This window comes from Rutilus rutilus (genome assembly GCF_951802725.1).
Source record: "Rutilus rutilus genome assembly, chromosome: 14".
NCBI lineage: Eukaryota > Metazoa > Chordata > Actinopteri > Cypriniformes > Leuciscidae > Rutilus > Rutilus rutilus.
In genome coordinates, this window is record NC_140219.1 from 30,315,498 (window position 1) to 30,339,416 (window position 23,919).

Genomic DNA, 23,919 nt, shown 5'->3' on the forward strand with positions numbered 1-23,919 from the left:
GAGGCCTTATAGTGTATGTACACATGTGGCATTATAATAATAGCATCATGATGAACAGGATAGCTGAAGAGAACATGGATTGTACACATGCTATTTTAGGCCCACATAGAGGCTGTTATCTATTTGCTCTGGCTTAGAAAATTCCTGCTTTAGACAACTAGAGTGATGGTAACAAATGGGAACAAAGTATAGCTGCATAAACTGCCACTCTTGAGTACCAGGTGTTTTAGCTTTGCTTGTGGCATTATTTAAGTATACTGTAATATTATTCATGTAACATGGATTCTATATAAGACACAAGATCATGAGCACTGAGGGTATAAAGCCATTGTCACTGCATAGCATTTCGCCTTTTGAAGGCACGTGTTACAGAGTGTTGTTTGGATTGATCTGCTTGTCTTTAAGTCTTTACTGAGTCTTTGAGTCCTAGAATATTACGTTGATTATTGGATTGAGTTTGGACTTAGTTCTATTTATGAATGTAATAAACTTTGCAAATGGTTCCAAAAACTGTTTACGACACTGACTCGTTACTGTGCGCATCCATCCACTCTCAGTCAATTGAGTATGAAAGCAACGCAAATTATTGACCATGAAAAATGAAATAAACCCAGGCCTTTATACTTACTACTTTGCCTTAATCCTGCCCACTTTAATCAGGTGATTGATCTGTTTTCCTGCTCTCCTTTCAATGAGGAAGCCAAAGTAGAGGTCAATCGGCCATCACCGAGAGAGGTTAAGTCACAATGACTATGTTTACATGTGCACAAATAATGCAATTATTCTCAATAATCAGAGTAAGGACTTAATAGCAGTAAGATGTTTACATGACAGAGCAAACTTCTTCACTCTCGTATACATGCAATTTTTATTATTCTGATTATGCTAAGAATTGGAAGATCCCTCAGGGTGTCGTGGAGGGGTGAGGTGTCCAAGTCGCAACATCTAGCTACTTGTGTGCCTCAGGGCTCAGTGCTTGGACCACTTCTCTTCATCTACATGTCATCACTAGGATCTGTCATTCGCTGTCAAGTATGGCTGCCGTTGCATCATTCAGCTGGATGCTGCACATTGGTGGTGGTTGAGGAGATTCCCCCCTTCTATGTAAAGTGCTTTGAGTACTGAGAAAAGCACTATATAAATTTAATGAATTATTACTATTATTATTATTCATAAACATGGATTTTCCTATCACTGCTATGCTGTTGACACACAACTCTACCTCTCATTCCAACCAGAGGATCCAACGGTAGCTGCTCGTATCTCAGCCTGCCTGACAGACATTTCTTGCTGTATGAAGGACCACCACTTTCAACTAAACCTTGCAAAGACAGAACTACTTGTGGTCTCAGCCAACCCAACACTCCATCACAACTTCTCCATTCAGCTTGCTTCGTCATCCAGAAGATCCCTTCCTATCAGAGCATGCTTCACAACTTCTTGTCGAAGTGCTTGCTCTATCCAGACTGGACTACTGTAATGCTCTCTTGGCTGGTCTTCCAGCTTGCTCTGTCAAACCTCTGCAACTGATCCAGAATGCTGCAGCCAGAGTGGTCTTTAACGAATCGAAGAGAGAGAGACACGTCACACCTCTCCTCACAAAATTGCACTGGTTGCCAGTTGCTGCTCGCATCAAATTCAAGGCACTGATGTTTGCCTACAGAACAACCACTGGCTCTGCACCCCTTATACCTAAACTCATAACTTCAGACCTACGTGCCATCCAGAAGCTTGAGTTCTGCAAGTGAACGGCGCCTTGTGATGTCATCCCAAAGAGGCACAAAATCACTTTCACTGAACTTTACCCAGACTGTTCCCTGCTGATGGAGTGACCTGCCCAACTCAACCCAAGCTGCCATTTTCAAGAAAATGCTGAAGACGTATCTTTTTCGTCAACACTTGTGATTAATCCCAACATTTACTATTCAATATCTTTTTATTTAAACTCGCTACATGTACTGTGCTAGACTAACTGGGACTAGTCACAGAACTTGTACTGAATATTGTTGCCCTATTGTTGGTTTGATTGCTTCTATTGCTCTCCTTAGTTGTAAGTCGCTTTGGATAAAAGCGTCTGCTAAATGATTAAATGTAAGTGTGGTTATTTTTTACTGCCATTATTTGCATACCCCACAGCACCAATGATGCATACAGTATGCATCTTACTGGTCAATGTTTTAATTTTCTTTCATCAAATGCAAAACACTTTTCTATGGACGTTCTGGATATTATTCGGAGCCGTGATGAAGATAGCAATGCCCCTGTAACTGGGAATGTCTATGCTGTCATCGCATTTTTCGCACCATCTCTGGGTGAAGATAAGGAGCAGGGACTGCGCAGCCAGTTGTGTTGACAGAGTTCAGCGATTCGGAGCAGAGGGAAAACTTCAGAATAATGTCACATAGTTCACTCGTGAAGATGTGAACAACACATGGCATTCATGTGCGACTGAGTACATGTACGCCTTGGTCAGAGTGGTAATAATGCAATTAATTAAAATTGGCGTATACCACATAGTTTACTGCGATTATGGTTACTAGGATTATGAGCTTAATCGTAATAGTTTGATTGGTGTATTGTGTTTACATGAGGTAAAGTTACATTATGATACATTTACATTATGAGTGTACATGTAAACATACTCAATGACATATATTGAAAGAAAAAAATAGCTGTAAAGTTGTGGGTCCATTCATAAAAGAATTGATCAAATTAACGGAAAAGACTCTTGAAGATTTGAGGGAGTCTCTTCAGTTATATGATGTGGTTGTCAATCTCTTTCCTAATCCAACTGTCTGTGTATAAACACAGTACTAATGATACAAACATGATGCTGTGTGAATATAGCCATAGCCATAGAACAGTCATCTTGGATTGCACAGAGACTTGGTATTTGGCAATTACATTAAACATCCAATAACTGAAAACAACAATACCTCTGCAGGCTGTGAACTGAAGGAGTTTTCAAGATCAAATACTGAGGCAGCACTATCTGCACCCAACAATCTTCTAGCCATCCGTTCCTCATAAGACATCTTCTGCTGTGGGGACAAAAATGCACTTATTCTTAGATTTTCAGTGCAGCACTTTTTTACCAATAGACAGATCAGAAACTCAGGAAAATCTTTAGATACCTGACTGTTCCTTTGTTGAGGAGCTTTGTTTCGTAGCTTCTTTTCAAGGTCTTGGATAAGAGCATCTTTTGAGCCCTGAATGTCTTCATCTGTGGCACGAGACGCTGGTCGGGAAACAGTCTTCTTCAAGATCGGCTTTGGCAAGCTATGGAAAAACAATACATGGGAAATTTGCATTGCTTAAAGTTTGCTCTTTTAAAGCTCTGAGATTTTAGTTATATTTCCTATTTCAAAGTATCAACTTTATCAAAATTTCTCAGATGTTTCTCTTTTAAGCCCTTTAAGTAAAATAAAAAGAGAGCTACAAATTGTATGTGGATTACATCACTCAGACAATTTGGTCTTGGAAGTTCTGGATGAGGATTGTTTGAATTTTGATTACATATCTTGGCATATCTGAGCATATTTTGAAATATAGTTACATTTTCAAAAATCCTCAATGCAATTAAAATTTCAGAGAATTTCTGTGATAACACACTTACATGTTGGGTGTGTAGGTAATCTGAGACACAGGTGGGGGCTGTTGAGGTGGAGCAGGTGCTTTCAGGAAATTTGGAGATATCCGAGGCTGGACAGTTGAAGGAGCGGGATTCAGTGACTGACTTAGAGGAGACAGGGGTTGTTCTTGGGCCTTTGGCGACGGGCTGTCTGATCGAGGGGAACGCCTGGGAGAGGGCGATTGAGGTATGGAAATGCATTTTGCCTGGGAGCTCGGCAGTGAAGGCAGGACAGATGATAGGAAAGCTGCTGGCGACAGATTCTCGCTGTTCGGAGTAGCCCGTGCTTTAGGAATCAAAGTCATGCTGGAGCACATTGATGTGCGAGTGGCTGCAGGCTGAGTCGGGCTCACCGACGGCGCAGTGGTTGAAGCTGGGCAGCTGAGATTGTTCGGCTTGTTGATCTCATTGTCGGGCGTGTGATAACTGGGCAGGGACTGAATGAAATGACGAGGACGCTCATAATTAAAGGCGCTGGGGGGGTAAAGTGATGGCGAGAAGGTGGGCAGGTCAGCCACATTCATGGCACTGGCTCTGGGTTCCACTGGTTTACTCAGCTTGCTGGTGGAAAGGAATGGATGTGGAACACTGTTTTTAACCCCTGTCGGTGGAGGATCAAGTTTGATCATTGAGGAGAGCTGTGTAGCTTCAGTCACCTGACTGGCAGAACTCTGTTTGCCTTCTGTGTCTGCAGGAGACTCAACCTTTTCGATGCCAGACTCCAGTACCCTGTTTGGAATTAAATATTTGGCTTGGGTTACTCAGGTAAAAAAAAAAAAATGGACACACACATACTGATGATTTGCAGCCAAGAGACCTAATTCAAACAAAAGTGACATGAGCGACATTAGACCATGGTATAGCAAAGTTTAGTATAGTTTAACTTTATGTAAATGAACAGTGTTGCCATGTGGGGATATTCACATATATGAAATTATTACTGAATTAATGTTACCATGGAATCAAAATGGACAATCCTTGTTTTTGTTTTTTGTGGGACAAGTATTTTTTATAATTATTATTTTATCTGTGCATATCATGACTTTTTTTTTAATTCATGTGCTCTCATAATCTTTAATAAAAAAAGACTGGATGACCTGTCTCACACGTGATCGACCAATAGCAAACCACAACCATCCAATCAATTCACCATGGACAAAATGAAGCCCCGCCCTACATTTGTTCTTGTTCCAGCCATTTCACACAGATATACTTTACAGTAGGGGACAAAAGACTATAGCAACTTCCATTTAATGCTGAGTTTAACCTAAAGTACAAATAAAAATAATATAATTTACATTATATAATCTTTTTTACCCTTGAATGAACATGACAGTGGTTCGTAACATTGTATACTGCTGGTGCTGGTGTGTCCCTGTGAGGAAGCCATGTGGCTAAAAAAAGTGTCATGAGGCAGCGACTGACAGACATGGCAGGTGCAGTTCATTTACAGCTACACTGGCACTCAGTTACCCTGTTTGGAGGTCATTGTGAATAAGGGTCTAAGTGCACTAAATGACATTTACTAATAATTTAGAACAATGTATAAATGTGACATGGTGAAATCACTGCTCAATTTAAAAGCAGGTTTATATTGATATTCATATTGTTGTATTTCCAAGGAAGGTTTAAATATATAATAATAATCAAGCAAAATATTTATTAAATAAAATAGACATTTTAACGTTAACAGCTGTACTATTCTGATCAACAATGAACGTGTTTCATTGTGGTTACTGACCATAATGTTAGTACATTCCAAAATGAATTAAATAATCAGCATAGCAACTTGAATGTAACCATGAATCTGAGAATGTCTTAGTATCAGGCATGTCCCTTTTGCTTTATTGACAGCAGCACTCAAGCTGACATGAACCAGTCCTGATGATTATGTTATCCAGCATGATTTGAGAATATTCAAAAGACCATTTGGGCATCTGTTCAAAGAAGTTTTGAGTCAGTCTCCCAAATTTACTTGTTTTATTAGTGAAGAAAGAAGTGCAGAAATCTTAATAGAATCTAAAATGTTTCTTTGCTGTACAAATCAAATGTCAGTTATTTGAATAATTTGCATGTTTACATACAAATTTTAGCCTTGTACCTAATGACAAAAAAACGTTCTTTAATCACAAGAGCAGAAGCAAATGCTTAACATAATATATTAAATACTTTCTAAACTAACTGCATCCTATATGACACAAACACACAGCAATGAGTTAAAGGTCAAAAAGCTTCAGCGATGAAGTCATCATATTGTATGACCAACATGGGTCAAACTTACAGTTTATAAAGCAAAGAAGATGTGTTATTTTATGGACTGAAAAAGGAAAGCAAAATAAGGACTGGTTATGCATTAAAAAGAATGATTACATTGACATTTTGGATAAATAAAGTTGTTAAAACAGATATATTGATTTTCTAGTCATTCTGACTGCAAGAAAGTGTAAAAGTTTATAATTCAGATTAGAAATCTTGTGCTTACCTGCTCTTTGAAATGATTTTGCTAGCCAGTAAAGTTGGTTTGAAAGGTGAAGTGCGATTCTTTGGCATCTGTTCACTCAATGAGATACTGGTGGGCTGTTTATCTATAGAAAACTATGTGAGCAGCAGACATACGCCCCCTCCATTCCTGAGCAACCACCCATTCAACACACGGATAATACACACTGTAGAGATAGAATACTGAGTAAATCTGCTCACTTGATTTATTCTTGTTGTGAAGTGTTAGTGTTAGCTGCAGTAATCCACGATACAACTGACTTTTACTGAACACCAGTAAAAACCAAGAACTACACGCTATAAAATAACGTTAACACTAGACAAGGAACTAAGGAAATCTCAGGGCTTAAATACACAAGGAGGCTAATCAACAGAACTAGAGAGGTGCGAAACATAATCAGTAACCATAGAAACAAACAAGTATCGGGACACAGGCAAACAGGAACAGAACCAAAACAAAACAAAACACAAAGAAACTAACATACTTTTGACATTACACCCCCTCCCGAAAGACGCGTAACTAAATAGCAAGGTCCAACAGAGAAGGAAGAGTGGGGGCTCTGGAAGAGGACGTGGAGCTGGAGATGGTTGTGTCCAAGGAAGATGATGGAGGAAGGATCCAGATGATGACCAAGAGCACAGCCAGGATAAAGCTCCACAGCGAAACCGATGGTTTAAGGCTAAGGGGGAGCCATGGTGCTAGAGGACTGAGGCGCAGCCGGTGGGACCGAGGACCAAGGAGGAGCCCGATGGAGCCGAGGAGGTGGAGGGACAAGGCTCAGCCGAAGGCCAAGAAGTCCATGGCGTAGGGAAAGTGACGATTGACCAATGCAGAGCCGGAAGGACGAGGTAGCCCAGTGGAGGCGTGAGAACAACGGTCTCAGGTGGAGCCGAGGGAAGTAGAAGCCAAGATGGAGCCGACTGTTTGACGGGCCGAGATGGAGTAACAGACTTGGCAGAGACAGGGGGTCCATGTGCCAAGGCGGAGCTGGTGACAGGAAGACCCGAGGGCGATCCTTGCAGCAGAGTGGAGTAAACAGAGGAGGAGCTGAGGAACTGTAGAGAGCAGTGGCACCATCAGAGACGCAGGAGACTTGTAGATGGGTGGGACCAGCAAAGACACAGAAGACTTGGAGCTAGGCGGGACCAGCATCAACAGGAGACTGAGGAATCATATTTTCCACTGAGGATTGAGGAATCCATCAATCATTAATATAGAAACCTGGCACAGCTAACCCTCAGCAGCAGGAGTATGGTCGGGGCTCCACTCCATGCCCTCATACTCCACTAATATGTCCACCTCGACGGACGTTGGTGCACACACACCTGGTTAGCATCTCTGTGGGACATGGGCTCTGGGATGAAGATGACCTCAGTAGTCTCTGGCACGTTTACGTCATGGAGTCTGCAGTCTACCAGGCTGCAGTGGGCTTAGGGTCCATGGTGAGTGTGGCTGAAGTCTGGCTGGGATCTGGGTTTGGAGCAAGTGTGCTGCACAAGTCGTGAAAAGTGAAGCCAAAACGTTTTGACCGCCCCCAGGTGGCTGGGTCCAGTATAGGTCATAAACCCACCCTCTCCATGTAATCTAATGGGATGTGAGACAAACTAAATCAAATTACACTTCAAATATTTTTTTTTTCCAAAGATGGTTTCTGTCATTTTAGGTTGCTTTTTTATCACGCTGATGTAAGTTCAAGTGCTTGTTTTTTAAACTTTCCAGGATATATAAAGGAGGAGATTGGAGCTGTAACTTTAATTTCTACATTTCCCTAACTGTTGATTTCACACCGACATAATGAGTTGTTCTGCAGTAAACTGTATTAACCGATTCTGTGGGAATGTGGGCAGGGCCTTGATACCGCGGCTCCACTTCACGCTCACTACTGCTATTATGTCAGCACCATATTGGGACATTGGCGACTTCACTTTTCTACAATGGAAGAGAGTGAAGTTGCGTTGTGCATCTTTTTTTTACAGGCTATGGTTTGGAGTGGGGCTGGCATTGACCTCATCCATGAGGCAGATGGTGAATGGAGAGTAATTTTGCCCCAGCACCCACTCTTGGCACAGACACGTCCAGGGGCACACGTGCCTTGATAGTGGGTGACGCATGCCAGACCTAAAACTGACTTTTAATGAACACCAGGGAAAACCAAGCACTACATGCTATTACATAAAGTTAACACTAGGCAAGGAACAAAGGAAAAGTCAGGGCTTAAAAACACAAGGAGACTAATCAACAGAACTAGAGACAGGTGCGTAACATAATCAGTAACCATGGAAACAAACAAGTATTGAGAACACAGGCGAACAGAACAGAACCAAACCAAAACACAAAGAAACCAACATACTCGTGACATGAAGTCTGCTGTCTAGCTAGTACCTCCACTCTTCACTGATGGTAGCCTCATAGCCAACTGTTAATTGCCCACATGATAGTTTTGATAAGTGAAATATGGGAATAGAGGGCAACAGATACAGTATATTCCTGCTTGCAACTTGAAGCCTTTGACTTTCAATACAAACAGAACAGAGAAATCTTGAAAAAGAAACCATCTATTATCGTAGCTTGTTTTATGTTCACCTTTTTCCTAACAGCCTACTGCATTTTAGATTATGGGAGGCACTTCCAGTTTGGGAAAGTTCTACTCAAAAAGACTGAAGCAAATCATTTCAAAGGTTGAGCTACAAATAATCTTTATTGGTCAGTTTGACTGAATGAGCTGTAAAATGTCCTTATTGTTCTATTATCAGACAAGAATATCTAAGAGCTCTGTTGTTATTTGCTGATGCTTTATCATTTTTACATTTTCTTGTTAATGTTCGATGGTTGAAGGGTGAGTAGAATAATGTCATCTCATTGTACCCAGTTTTTGATAATGCTTATTATTGCGTTCATAGAGTGAACCTTTCTCTGATCGTTTACAGTTTAATGGAAGTTGCATAATTTGTGCAAAGTGTCATGGAGTGTAGGAAAAAAAGGTGGATAACTCAAACAAATGAGTTAGTGACATTACAACTCCAGGTGAACAAATTTAACATATTTTCATATTTTTATCTCCTGCTACAATCTTTTGTATAATTTAACTTGACTTGTGAACTTTTGACTTGAAATTTCGGAACTTTTGTCTATATTTCTGATCTCATCGCATTGCAAATCTCATTTATTTGTGAAATCAAGAATGATTACATTTATATGTGAATTAACTTTCTTGTTTTTAATCTATACATAACTGTATCAACTATAACTTTATAGTTAACAATCCCCTTGTGGGATCAATTCTTTTTGTAGATTATATAATGTAAAATTGACAAACTAAAGCATATAAACTGAGCTCAATTAAACATCCCTGTGTCAGGGTTATGTTTGGTTTCTTGGTTCTTTCTTTCCAGTGTCTTTGTTCCTTGTGCTTCTTTTCAGGTTGAATTTAGGGACGGTGCACGACACCATTTTCAACTAAAATCGGAAAAATGTTATGCGTTTTGGCCATTCATTTATATTGCCTCTCCTATTGAGCTCATTTGTTGGCTACTGTAATCATTAAAGTATTCCAACAGCGACTGATTTGGTTCAGATCATTCTCCTTATGAAATAATAAAATCTGATCTTTGGTTGACCTCTTTTGGATTAATGTTTCAGACTTGCATACTATGGTTAACCAAAATCATGTGTAGCATGTTTAGTGTCTATAAACTCCAATCTTCATCCCCCATTTGTCAATTTACAAAATTACATTTTGCTAACTTTGTGACGCATTAGTATTATAAGCATCTTGAAGATTCTTTTGTTAAACACCCAAATAAAATGTCTGAAAAAAAAGGCCTGCTTGAACAAAGGGTCGTAAAGAAATTCCCTCCAAAGGGAACAACTTCTTATTGGCTCACAACCCTCCAGAGGGTGTGACATCTTCACGCTTTATAAAAATCACTGATCACAAGATCACCTCTCTTAGTCTTTTAGTCTCTTAGTCTTTTAGTTCCTTTCTGAAATCCTGATGTGAAGATGATGCTGAACTACAAGTTCCCTTTCAAAAGGGAACGAGACACTGCGTCAGAACGCTATGGGAAACGACTCCGCGTGAACCGGTGTCTGAAATGCTTATCTAATCACGGCAATCCTATTGGCAGGCGACAGCCTATGGCATCATCACTAGTGCGACCCGGAAGTATATAAAGGGGAGCCTTGAGAACCTGTCAACAACTTTTTCGTCTGCAGAGACTGTTTTGTTTGTACGCTTCAACCTGATAACTTCAAAAAGGTAATCATGGCTTGTGAAAAACGCTTCAGGACGTGTGTGTATCCATGTCTAAGATATTGACACTTGATGACACACAACTTGTGTGTTTATTGTTTGGGCTCAGAGCATGCACGATCAGTTCCAGAGGGATTTTTTTCCCCGAGAAAACTCCACTCTTGTCTGCTCTCTTCTCGAGGGAAGAGGGACAGACATCTGTACCAGGCAGAGACTGGAATCGTGGGGTTTTTCAGAGGGAGCTCGCTGAGGAGGTTGAGAGAGTTGTTAATCTCTCACACCCTTCAGAGACTCGCAAGAGTGAGCTGCAAGATGAGGATGTGTTGTTACTAACATCCTCTGAAATCCTGTGTTACTAACATCCTCTGATCCAGCAGCGAGTGCTCTGTTGTGTACAAAAACAACCAGCCCAAGAGAGCAGGAGATGGCTGATGAGGGTGAAGAGGATATTCAACCCAAACCCTCACAGCCACCCTGCGTATGTTAAGCTGTTGAGTGTTATGGAACGCACTTCAACGAGGCTTCTGCTGTCGTTGGAGCGCGTGAGGGAAGAGACCGCTCGTGACAGACTTCACGAATGGTTTCTTTCCAGCCATAAAGCTCCAGCTCTCGTGAGTCTTCCATTCCTGCCGGATCTACACAAAGAGATCAGAAAGGCATGGAAGAACCAGTGCATTCAGTGCATTCATCGCCATCAGCGAACTACACTGATGTTGAGGGGATGCGCAAACATGGGTATGTGTCGATGCCCCAATTGATGAGATGTTTGCAAACTATCTCACGGCTGGAGAGGCATCGACACTAAGTGCCCCGGCCCTGCCTCTTAAGCCACTAAAACATGACAGCACGCTTAAATGGCAGGGCATACGCGGTGGCGGATCTGAACTCTGAACTTCAGTCACTTCATATTCGTGTGTCGGCCCTCATGGGGCCGCCTCGATTTCTGGCTTAGGCTTAGTAACGAGGAATTTGGTGGCGGTTTGCTAAGCATTCTTGCCTCAAGCCTCTCAGTATCTGAGTGTAGGTTCCTTAGAGCTAGAGTATATCAGGATAAATTATTCCTGTAAATCTAGCTGTTCCTAGCACTGGCCTCCTCTTACTACAAGAGTCGGATGCCTCCACAAGTGAGGCAAAATATATTAGAGACTCTGTTTAAGAAACAGACAGGTTGTTGGCAAGACTAGGTCATTAAATTAGACCAGGTCAGCCTCCCTGGTGGCATGTGGGGTTGACTTCAGAAAGTGACTGGACGGGACTCCTTTGGACCCCCTGGTCATATTCCCTTAAAGGAACCCCCCTCTAAAGTCGGGCTGTGGTATCCATGCCCTTGAGCTGGCTCTGGGTCAAGTCCTTCGTGTGAAAGCACAAAGTTACTTCCTCGCTTAGCATCAAGCTCAGGCAGTGGCCATAGGGAATACTGTCACTGACAGCCTGTATGTGACCCGAAGGGGGAGTGTTTTTGGCATTTCAGTGAAACTGCCGTTTTTTAAGTTTTTTGTCACAGCCATAATATGGCATGCACTCCCCTCAGCATGGCAGCGTGGGTAGATCGTTCCCCATAGCGTTCTGATGCAGTGTGAGTTCCCTTTCGAAAGGGAACGTCTCAGGTTACGACTGTAACCTGTATTCCCTGAGAACAGGGAACGAGACACTGCGTCTTTTCGCCATGCCTCTGGGATGCCTGCTGAACAGTCCCTTCAGACGATAAGTTGTTGACATGTTCTCCAGGCTCCACTTATATACTTCCAGGTCGCACTAGTGATGATGTCATAGGCTGTCGCCGGCCAAAAGGATTGCCGTGATTAGATAATCGCTTCATACACTGGTTCACGCGGAGGCCTTCCCCATAGCGTTCTGACGCAGTGTCTCGTTCCCTATTCTCAGGGAACATAGGTTACATTCGTAACCTGAGACGTTTTCTAAGGACCCCCAAGCTTGTGCCAGGCTGCGGCCTTGTCTTTCCATTCACCAAAGATCCTCTGACTCCCACTGGTTCTCTCTCATCAAGACCACATGGAGCCACAACTGGAGCCTCAACAAATTGCATCAGGACAGTTTAATTCAAATGGGCAAGACATGCAAGTATCAAATTTAGTCTCATTATCTGATACATTAAGTATCCTTACCCCTTTTAAAGAAGGGCATGTTAGAACTAAACTGATGGTTTGCTCAAGGCTGTTGATCTGCTGAATATGAAACAATGCTATAACGTATTGCTTTTCTGTATTCTGCTTCAGCTCTCTTTCCCTTGGTAAACTGTATGCATGTATGTATGTGTATGTTAGAGTAGTTTAAATGTTTAGTCTAGTTAATAAAGTCTTGTTCATGTCACACGTAAAGTTGTCCGTGTCTCAAGCTCATTTACTGGAGTCCCTAATCATAGATTTTGACTACAGGCTCTGAATAGTACTGTACAGTAAGAAAGACATTTCCCATACCCCAGAAATGTACATTTCTTAGAATTAATAAACAATTAACACTGAGGGCCCTATTTTAACGATCTGAAACGCAAGTGTCAAAGCGCAAAGCGCAAGTAACTTTGTGGGTGGGTCTTGGGCGCTGTTGCTATTTTCCCGGCGGGATAAATGACTCTTGCGCCTGGCGCAAATCTAAAAGGGGTTGGTCTGAAGTAGCTTCATTATTCATAGGTGTGGTTTGGGCGTAACGTGAAATAAACCAATCAGAGCGACATCTCACATTCTCTTTAAGAGCAGGCACGCTTGTTCTAAAGCGGATTCCTATTATAACGGCGGATTTGCCAGGCGCACGACAGGAGCGGTTCAAGGCCGAGGAGACCGACGCTCTCGTCAGGGACGTTGGGGATGGAGAAACACACCCAAATTAACTTCGGTTAAACAGGCGTATGATAATTTGGGTAAATGTGTAAGCTAGATGTATGCTTTTATAATAAAATGTCTATCTAATCTATCTAATCGATCTATCTATCTATCTATCTATCTATCTATCTATCTATCTATCTATCTATCTATCTATCTATCTATCTATCTATCGTAATAATGTATGATTTGCAAAAATGATAACTGCTGCGTCTGTGTGTAGATGAGAGAATCAAAGTGTATGCGCGTTGTGCACACACTACATTGATTAAGGCCAAGCATGCGCCCTTAAAATAGCATATGAATAACATGCGCAACGCGCCACTGACTTTAAACTGTTTTTTTTCGGTCAGTGGCGCAATTGTTTTCTAAACCTGTAAAATAGCATGAGGGAACGTTTGCGCCGGAACACGCCTCCTCTTTGCGCTGAACCGCCCCGGGGAGCGCAAGTGTATTTCTTAGTTAACCGACGTGCATCTGTGGAGGGAAAAGTCCGCTTTGCGCGGGTGCAAAATAGGAATGATACATGTGTCGGTGTACAAAGTCAATTGCGCTGCATGGGTGCAAGATAGGGGCCTGAGTGTTCACGGCACAAACAGGTTAATTGGTTGTAATATTAATTTTCCTACATTAAGTTAATTCTATTAACTGATGCAAATATTCATAATCAATTATAACAAGTTATTATCGATTATTAATATTTCTTAGAGCTAATTTGCTACACCTCACTGACACTGGAAAGTATCCTACCGTGCTGCAGGGGTGGCAGTCTCTTCCTCAGAACTGTCAGGCCATTCTGGAGGAGGAATTAGTGTTTCTTGTAGTAACAAGGGATGCTCATCTTGCTCTAGTCCAGCTGAGCTTATAGAGGAAGGCTCATCCTCATCTCCCAAAACCTCCTCTAGGTCTTGAAAGAACACAATTAAATTATTAAAGGATTAGTTCACTTCAAAATGAAAATTCTGTCGTTATTTACTCAAGTTGTTTCAAACCTGTATGAGTTTCTTTCTTCTACTAAACACAAAGGAATATATTTTGAAGAATGTGGGTAATCAAACAGTTGATGGGCTCCATTGACTTCCATAGTATTTTCTTTTCCCACTATGGAAGTCAAAGGGGTCCATCAACTGTTTGGTTACTGACATTCTACAAAATATCATCCTTTGTGTTCAGCAGAAGAAAGAAACTCATACAGGTTTAGAACAATTTGAGGGTGAGTAAATGATGAAAAGTGAACTATTCCTTTAAACACTGAATGTAGTATGTTTCTTCACTTGTCGTTTTAGATAAATAGATCAATTATATACATATGGATCAGTAAAATAGATCAATTTATTAGTAGGCCCAAATGGAATCTGCTGCCTTGTTTTTCTGCCAAATTCCATGGAATGGATTTAAACTTGGTACATTGTATTAAACAGTGTGGAGAGGAATGTAGAATTGAATGAATAACAGGTGTTCTAGTTATGCGTACTCTTTCTGAGGTTCAGATTGTGTGGGACCATCGGGATACATGGGCTTTTGTGTTTGTTTTGTATACAGGAGTCATCATCATGTTGTGTCAAGAAAATTAAGCTGTGTGTTTTATTTTTTTGTTTTTCCACTCATGTATTATAATGTACTTCTGTAAAATAATAATATAATTATATATACATCATACATTCATTTAGATTTATTCGTAAGCATGCATTGAATCAAACAATCAAGTTACCTGTATATATTTCAAGCATGGCACTACATGTTGCTGTTCCAAACTGATTCGATGCTGTGCATTTAAATATTCCAGAATCTTCTGGATAAGCCTCTGTGATCACTAGGGTGCACAATTCCTCTGCAATAAAACAAACATATTCGTCAGGCTTTTAACTCTTGTTTGTTTATCTCTCAAAAGACGAATAAGTCCATCCCTTTGTGCACTATCCATTTGAGAGATATGTCTACTCACCAGGAACAGAAGCTGAACTTGCCTCTGACAAGGACAAAAATAAAATAAGAAACAGTTTTAGTTTATTGACTTGTATGGAAGGTGATTTATACCTATTATTATCTTTAAAGCAATAATTCAAATGAAATTTCTTGAAATATTAAACCTATAGTATATGCTGGTATTTTGTATTCAGGTTAAAAATAGTGCACTAATGCCAAAGTGGCACTGATACCAAAACATTTTTGAATAGTGAATAGTTGAATAGTTAAATTTTGGTCTTCACACAAAGTTACCTTACTTGGAATATAGTACACAAGTCATATGGACTTTTATGGTGCATGTTTTTCTATTCTTTTTTAGAGCATGGTCACTATGATTTGTTATTGTATGAAAAGAGCTGTGTAAAGATTACTTTCATTGACCGCATTTTCATTTCGGGGTGAGCTATTCCTTTAAACAGAGAACATGTCAAATAATGCGACATCTTCCACTCACTCTTTCTAAGAATACGGAAGTCTGCCGAATCAAGGATTTGCTCATTCTCTCTGAACCAGGAGATCTGCAGTGGAGGCGTTCCTCTGATCCTGCACTCCAGAACCACCAGCTGCCCCTTCACGGTGCTCACGTCATGGAGACGCTGTCAGGACACAACCACATCAGAGCTCACAGCGTCAAATCACAACCTGATACTGATCCAGTCAACTTCAGGTTTATGTTATTGTTTATTACCTTGACAAATGTTGGAGAAACTCCAGCATTTCCTGAACCATGATTTGTGTTCTGAACCTGAACCATGACAAAAACACAGATCAACAATCTGTTTAGGCTGGAAGTATGGTTATATAGAGTACTGTGCAAAAGTCTTAGGCATGTTAATATCCCCCATACCCTGAGAAGGTTTCTATGAAGATTAAAGAAAGCTAATAATTTTCAGATTAAAGAAGTCGATCCTAAAATGGCAGATTGGTTCAAGTCAACTGTACACAGTCCTTGACAAGCTGTTAAGGCTTCACGTCATTCAAGTTCCTTCAACAACTCTGATTACCTATAAAAACAAGAAATTATTTGATCTATATTTATGTTCTTACCATTTGAGGACTGATGCAGAGAGGCTGTACTAAAGTGGAGTGTCTCTGCTGAAGCACTGTTGAGGAAGATGATGATGAAGAGGAGGAGGATGTTTCACGGGAACATGATGATATAGTTAGGGACATAGTTGATGTTTTTTTCGGAACCCTGAAGAGTTAGAAAATAGCGCCGTAAAGTTTATGACAAAACAAGTATGACATAATGGTTCTAAGATAAGTATACATTTAAAATGCACATATAACCATTAAAGCTTTAAGATGGAGAAATCTACAGAACTAATTGTTAAAGTCCTCCTGTAGTCAATCATTTTATCACTTAAAACTTAACTTAAATTAACGTTTTTTCCTGTGACAAAATTTCTTCATGCCTTAAAGTAGCTTTCTGTAACTTGACACCCTTGCTTCATTTAGTATACCTGGATCTATGCTAATTAGCCACGCCTCCACTTATTCACTCCAGCACACAGATTCACTCGGTCAACTTACTGAGGTAAAAACGCTGCACAATGGCATCGCTCCTTACAACGTTGGTAATTAATATGATTAGCCTTTTGCTTGACTATGTTATAAAACAGCTAATAGTGTTTGCTAATGTTACATGAACCATGTTCCCGTTCGCCATCTCAGAGTCAGACCGCTGCCTCAGTATCCTTAGAAATGCTTTGAACAACTCAGCACGGAGAAGGGTATATAGTTCATTATACACCCGCTATATTGCTAAATCTATCTGATTTTTCATATCAACAGAAAAATATACCAGGATAGCCTGGCTTCTCTTGAGACTCCCCTGCTTCAGAGCAGTTAATGATATGCTAAAGCCCGCCAGGACATATGTGATAGTTTGTGACGTCAGAAACACCAGCAATTTCACCAGCAGGTTTAAAGAGAAAATGCTCAGAAATGTTATTGACTTATAAATTTGCACATGATTTGTCTTCAAGCATATTTAAAACAACACATAGACATATAAACAACATTAAAAACTTGATTTTCATCACAGGGGGACTTTAATCAAATTTATAATAAATGACATTGCATTGTGAGGAACTGCACATTTACGCATACGTATTTATTATAGGTTTATAGGATTAGGGTTTGATTTAGGGTTAGCGGCATGTAAATATGCACGTAACGTGTAACAAGGACACATTAAAATATAATGTTACCAGTATTGTTTAAGTCTTTCCAGTTGCTAAATGCAAGGGACACACTGAAACTACTTCTGGTGCTATGAAACCTTGAATACCTGTTCATTGTAACTGCATGAAAAAGGGAACCTGCACAGTTTCATATTTTCTTTTTAATTTATAGTCCACAGAAGAAAGTGAGTAAATATAGACAGAGTTGAATTTTTTTGAGTAAACTATATATAGCATGTTTTTATCTGTCTGTCTCTTACTGTGCCATGTTTCCAGTATCTCCAGCGCGTGTTGATGAGCCCAGTAGGAGACACTTGAAAATTCAAGAAAAGAGAAATACTGAGTTAAGCAGGGCATGAGGGGTTTATTATGTTTATTAGTATGTATATATTTGTTGAAAGGAAGATTTTATCTTAATGCACAATTACAATTTGCACTAGTGGTGGAATTTGTAATTATGTTTTTGAGAAAGACTCACATGTCACCTTTAATACACATCCAATACACAAAATCCTGTGCCATAAAGTAGACCCTACACCAAGAAGGGTTATCCTGTAGTGTGGTGTAAAGTTGCAAATGAGCACGACTAAAAAATAACAAAAAAAACTTAGTTTGAGAAAAATCTTTCTCTCTTTTCTACACTCTCAATGTCTTCACACTTCAAAGTATGCATAAGCAAGTTTGGTAAACAGATCGTTGACTTTATCCTTCCCAAAGCTCTGAGCCTAACCCCTTTACTGTCATTTCACTGGTACTCAATAGAGTGAAGCAACGAAACCTGAGCAGCTCCTGGGCTAATTTTGTTGTGCCTTCTGTGTGTTGCATTTAGAAACACATGGTGTAGGATAAATCTTTCACCCTGGTTTGGATTTGAAAGTGTCATCTCACTCAAAAATGCTTGTTGGTCTAAGTTAATAAAGTTATGACACACATTTCCACACAATTGAATAGATTGATTTGAACTTAAACTAGGGATGTATAAAATGAACCTTAATTCAATGAGATCACACCAATTTCATTTGACGTATTCTGTGAGCGTTATGGCTTATTGAGTACAGCATCTTTGTATTGTATGTATTCTATCGCCCTACTATCCATCACGCTCTTTAAGATCACAAAACTCTGGGCTTCTGGTAGTACCTTTGACATCTAAGACCACTAAAGGAGGGAGAGCGTTTTCACATTTGGCTCCTAAACTCTGGAATAGCCTTCCTGATAATGTCCAGGGCTCAGACTCGCTCTCCCAGTTTAAATCTAGATTAAAGACGCATCTCTTTAGCCAGTCATTCACATAATGCATCTCATAACCCTGTACTCTGTTTATATCAAATCAAAAGCACATGATTATCTTAGCTTGAAATGTTATGAACAGCAACTACTCTAATTTCTTTCCATTTGCTTATCTGTTTTATCTCGGGATGCCCATTCTGAGGTAACTAGAGAGTGTCAACTCCAGTTTTTGATCTAGCCTCTTACAAAAACTTTAGATGCCCAACACCTGTGAAGAGACGACTCCAACTCCTGAACAGACACCAATGAAAACTTTTCTATATTGTGATCATCATGTTCACAACTTAATATATGATGTTAACTAACTGTGTGATTTGTATATGAACATTTCTGAAATACATTAGTCACCTCTGATAACGGATCACTCTAAATTGTAATGTGGACTCATGCATTTTCTATGAAGCTGCTTTAGACCGAAATCTATTGTGAAAAGCAAAAAACACATAAATGTGAATTGAATTGAATTGAACTGCATAGCCACCCTCAGCCTAAACGCTTTATTCTTCAGCACAATGGTAACCAAAAAAATCACCTGAAACTCTTTTAAATGTCAAACAGAACTGAACATTAAACATTAACAGGTCTTTCCCTTCACTCAAAACACATTAGCACTTAATAAAAAAATTTACACTCCTTATGCAAAGCATACTGGGAACTAGAAATCCACTGCTCAGTTTCAGTCAATGCAATAAAAATTATTCATGCAGTCCCAATAATGCTTGTATTAAGGACTGCATGAAGTATTAAGGATTAAGTTAACTTAACATTTGACAAATTTTGTTTTATTTGGCGGAATAAAATTGAGTGCAAATGACAATTAAGTAAAAATGTACAAATTTTAGCTCATTTTAGTTCAGCAAACTGAGCAAACAGCTAAAAAAGAGGATTTATGAAATAAATAATCAGAAAAATGTATTCTCCGTGTCAGTTTCAGGTGATACTAATAAGAATTATCTTGTAATAATTATCATTGTTTCCACAAATTACCTTGTGAATATGATTTGTATAGTGCCTTCATTCAATAGTGAGGTACATCTTACAAAATAAAAGGTTCCATTTACAATAAAAAAGGATTTACAGTCTGGAGGGGGGATTCCATAAGGAAATACATTCCATGGAAATTCCATAAAGACCTTTTTAGAGAAAGAACTAGTTATTTTGAAAATCGGACTGGTGCCTTAAATCACACGAAAACTAATATGCTGTTGGAGAACCTAAAATGGAACATCAATAACTCCAAAGAACCAAATAGAAACTCCAGATCCCATACAGAAAGATAAGAACAGGGTTCTGCAAAGTGCTGCAAAGATTCTCTGATTTTTTTTATGTCAATTGAAGTATCATGATGGGATAATAAAAAATCTTAAATTAAATTACATTTCCTTTTGGTTGATAAAAAATATGTAGCCCTACATCAAAGACTGCATTCTAATACACTTTGTCTGCTTACTACTTTAACCAACTGGATTATTGTTTTGCAAATATTTCCTCACAAAATAATATGGATGGCCTTTTGAATAGTGGAATTTAAGCACCTACAGATGTTTCAGTATCAGCACTGAAGCCAGATATAGTTTTTGCACAACCATATAATGTCTGTCTGTCAAACATGAGCAAATCCTCTTGGAGCAAATCAACATATATGTCTAATTACACAAATATCCATTCTGTCAAAGCAACTTATTATCCACCTCTCATGCTAAGAAAAACCATTTCTTTGCACGTGTCCCACCAGCGTACCTACTTCACAGCCTGGAGCCTTACCAGTGTATCCTGTTAGCGTGGGCTAAATTCCAGTGGGTTGACAAAACCAAGGCTAAAGGATGTTAAAAGACAAAAACGCACCTTGTTGCCTTCTTACCCTCTCAAAGAGAGTACACAGCAAATCTTTCTTGCCCCCCTCTTTGAAAGGATGTCTTCTACACGGTAAAAGAAATGGAGACAGGTACTAGACTGGGCTATTGGTAAAGAGATTCATTTGACTGCAGGTTGTCTGGGTAGGTATAAGGTGCAGAGTAAAGTGAGGAAGTACGTGTAATCTCACGTTACAGTCTGTCCATCTGACACAGCTGACTCCACAGTAAACGGGTGAACCAAACACTTCGGTGTCAAATATAGATCACACTCATGCACTCGGCCTCAGGGATAGAAATAACATATGCAAGAAGCTCTTCTATTAATGATTGTCCAGCTCACTTCTAGGGGGATTGTAAGGTTGATTACTTACCACTATCACCAATCATGAAAAAAATATATAATATGATAATCAGAACCATCAAGCCCCATTATGATCCTCTTTTTAGCATCTATCATGAATTCTTTGGGTGTATTCCAACCATCCATACACCTGTACATCAGTTCACTCATTTTTCATTGTGCACAACCTTAGTACTACACAAGTTTTTAGTCTTCAATATTGTATGTATATGTTCCTCTTATAATCCTACTGTTACACCTGCACTGAGCTCATTTCACTCTTTGCCCACTCTCCATGAACTGCAGATCATACACACCTGTTTCTCACTTGATAATCAAGTACTGCACATATACTCAACACAGACTCTCCCTAAAGACTCACTTCTCCCTGGCACTCGCTTCTTCAAACACTCAGATCTTCGTCAATCTCCCTTGAGGTTATAATCTCCCATCTTCTTCACTCCTCCTGCATCTTAATCAAGAGACTCCACTGTTGGATGGATCTCTGATCAGGTTAAGCTCAAAAACCTGTTCGCTACCTGTTTCCCACTACTGTCAATAAAGATCCTGCAGCTGGGTTCAACCTCTTCCTTTGTGTGTTTACTCCTGTACAGACGATGAAACAACTCCAGAGGTCTGGAGAAGAGCTCTGTGAACTGCGCTATGTACAGTGAGAGAGGTTCAAAGAGGGCCCTTGTCATGGTCTTGCGACCAAAGATAGCCTGTGATAATTTTCTGACAGTGTAAGAAATTTAGCATGATCGTCTCACAGTGTGACTAGCCAATACAAATGCAGCATGTAATGGCGTATTGATCAACACGACATGGCGCTAAAACTTAAAACTACTTACCTCAAACTCATTTGCAAAATTGACATGCCAAATTGGCCTCTTTTCCCTATATGACCTCATACATATTCTCCTCTTTCACTTTCTCCTCTTTTTTCAATGCACATAAAAACCACAATTGCCAAAGTGTGATTAATCTTGCTCTATTTGTTTACCAATAGCACATGCTGGTGAAGTTTTATTCTTTATACTATCTTGCGTCATAGCCTACAATACAATAGGTGTCATCATCATAGAGTCTACATACATGTTGTACCCAAGTTTATTAGATCCATGTTGTACAGTGTGATTTCAGTCAGGACCACTTTTGAGAATAATACAATTTCTTGACAATTCTTGGATTTGGCGAAAGGCTCAGGCTACAAGGGGCTCAGCAGCCATACTAGACAGTTTGAGATACATTTCTGAGGCATAAATCCCCCTACACAATAATGTAGTTCAAAGTCATTGAGTTGGGATTAACCCCTTAAAATCAACAGTTGCAGCGTACCTCAAGAGGGTAGGGAACGCGGTTCCCTGAGCTAGTTTTCAGAGTCTGATCATGCATGAATAGATGAACTGTAGAAGAAAGATTGTACTTAAATACGTAGGTTAACTCTGAAATGTATTATCAATCCCCCAAAAAGCTGAGTAAGTGGTACATTAGGATGGATTAGCGAGTTCTGTTCATAACAGAGGTTGAGTCTATAGAGTGTGGTGGCTCATGTTTTTCTGGGCTTGCAATATGTCGTTAGTTCATGGGCGAATGTAGCATTAGAAAGCAGATGTCCATCGTCCCATTCTTTTGAGCATAGGAGAAGGGATCGTAGAAGATGCTGTTGTGGCTGCTCCGGTGCGGAAGGAGTGCGCTGTGTAGAGGTTAGAAGTTAGCTAGACCACAATATTAGCAAAGGAGATGTAAGTGATGTGTGCAGCTTGTCATGATGTCTTGTCAACAGTGACTCGTTGGAATGTGAATGAGTGCGGTAGTTCAGGTGTTGGACCATGGAAGAGAGGGGACAAAATTCAGAATTAGTATGAGATACAGTATGGCTACAAACACACCTTTCTTTTCTTTATCTGACTTAGAATGTTTAAGATGAATTTAAAAATAGTTAGATTTCAGTGAGAGATCGGCTAGTGAAAGCTAGTCTTGGGAAGGCTTACAATTTTTAGAACATGCAGTAAATTCCCCACATCTCAAAAAAACATAAAAAGCTGAAAGAAAAACTGCTTCCAGGAGTGTGTTAGTGTATGGATCAAAGAAACTTGTGTGCAGCTGTGAAACCATGCGATGGACTACTATAGGGAGTGTGAAAGGTAAATGTTTATCATTACTTGCTGGATTTTCCTTTTTAAGGCCATTCATCTTTGAGAAGGCTTTGCGTCTCGGGAACCAAGCATCTTAGATGGAATTGAATTCCTTATTCTAGTGCTTTAATGGATGAAAGCTGCAATTTTTTAGACCCAAAACAATGGACGATGAAGGCACATACTGTAGGGATTGTAACTGGAACAGAAGAAACTGCATGTGCAACACAGAATGAAGAATAGTAAGACCAGGCAAAATCATAGGTGTGTATAATGTGTATTTTCCAGTCCTAATCTCATGAATTGATTAGCTGAGGAGATCAGGTGCTCTAGAGAGTCATTTAGTCGAGGACAGTTCGTCTGAAGGGAGGGCAGCAGAGGCTTGTTGGGGAAGCACCTGGGCATAACCATCTGAATTCCTGGAAATTTGATCAAAATAATGAGTCAGCAATTTTATTATCTAACCCTGGTAGGTGCACTGCTCGCATAGTGAAATTACCCAGTATTGATGACCAGTGAAGACGTTTGATGAGTTTATTACTGAAAGGAACAGAAGAGCGTCCTTTATTAATAATGTTCACAGAGGGGTAAGAAAGATCGATTATTAACCGCTTTTTAGAGTAATTACTTGCCGCTATGCCAATGGGGTTACTGCGGAAAATGTTAAAAGGAGGTTCCGAAAAGGGGGCGATCATGTAACCTTTATCTACTTCTTTCACTAGTATACTACAATATTGGGCTCTTTGATAGCAGATGGGAGATTATTGCATGCATACGAGAAGGCAGGAAGAGACACTAAACCGGCAAAAAAAAAGCCCTTCCGCAAACCGATTAACAGATAGCTCACAAAACAATGGTTTGGATGATATTTTTAAAGCTTTCTTGAGTTCACTTGTGTTGATAGAAGAAGATGGCACAGCC

General features: G+C 39.9%; 1 protein-coding gene across 3 annotated transcripts in view; it reads right to left on the minus strand.

The window, feature by feature from the left end:
- myot (myotilin) overlaps nt 1-20,726 on the minus strand; it is a 30,585-nt gene extending 9,859 nt beyond the window's left edge. Inside the window, exons 1-11 of one of the 3 annotated variants that reach the window (XM_084430360.1) lie at nt 20,510-20,726; nt 17,635-17,687; nt 16,236-16,383; nt 15,877-15,933; nt 15,643-15,784; nt 15,166-15,189; nt 14,932-15,051; nt 13,971-14,127; nt 3,617-4,360; nt 3,135-3,279; nt 2,937-3,041 (exon numbers count right to left, since the gene is read on the minus strand). In XM_084430360.1, the coding sequence (XP_084286486.1) occupies nt 2,937-3,041; nt 3,135-3,279; nt 3,617-4,360; nt 13,971-14,127; nt 14,932-15,051; nt 15,166-15,189; nt 15,643-15,784; nt 15,877-15,933; nt 16,236-16,383; nt 17,635-17,642 (1,650 nt within the window). In that variant the 5' untranslated portion in view covers nt 17,643-17,687; nt 20,510-20,726. Of the gene's footprint in view, nt 1-2,936; nt 3,042-3,134; nt 3,280-3,616; nt 4,361-13,970; nt 14,128-14,931; nt 15,052-15,165; nt 15,190-15,642; nt 15,785-15,876; nt 15,934-16,235; nt 16,384-17,634; nt 17,688-17,852; nt 17,961-20,509 lie in introns of those variants that run through there. The other 2 variants (XM_084430362.1, XM_084430361.1) reach the window with 2 other exon arrangements.
- Between the last annotated feature and the right edge of the window lie 3,193 nt (nt 20,727-23,919).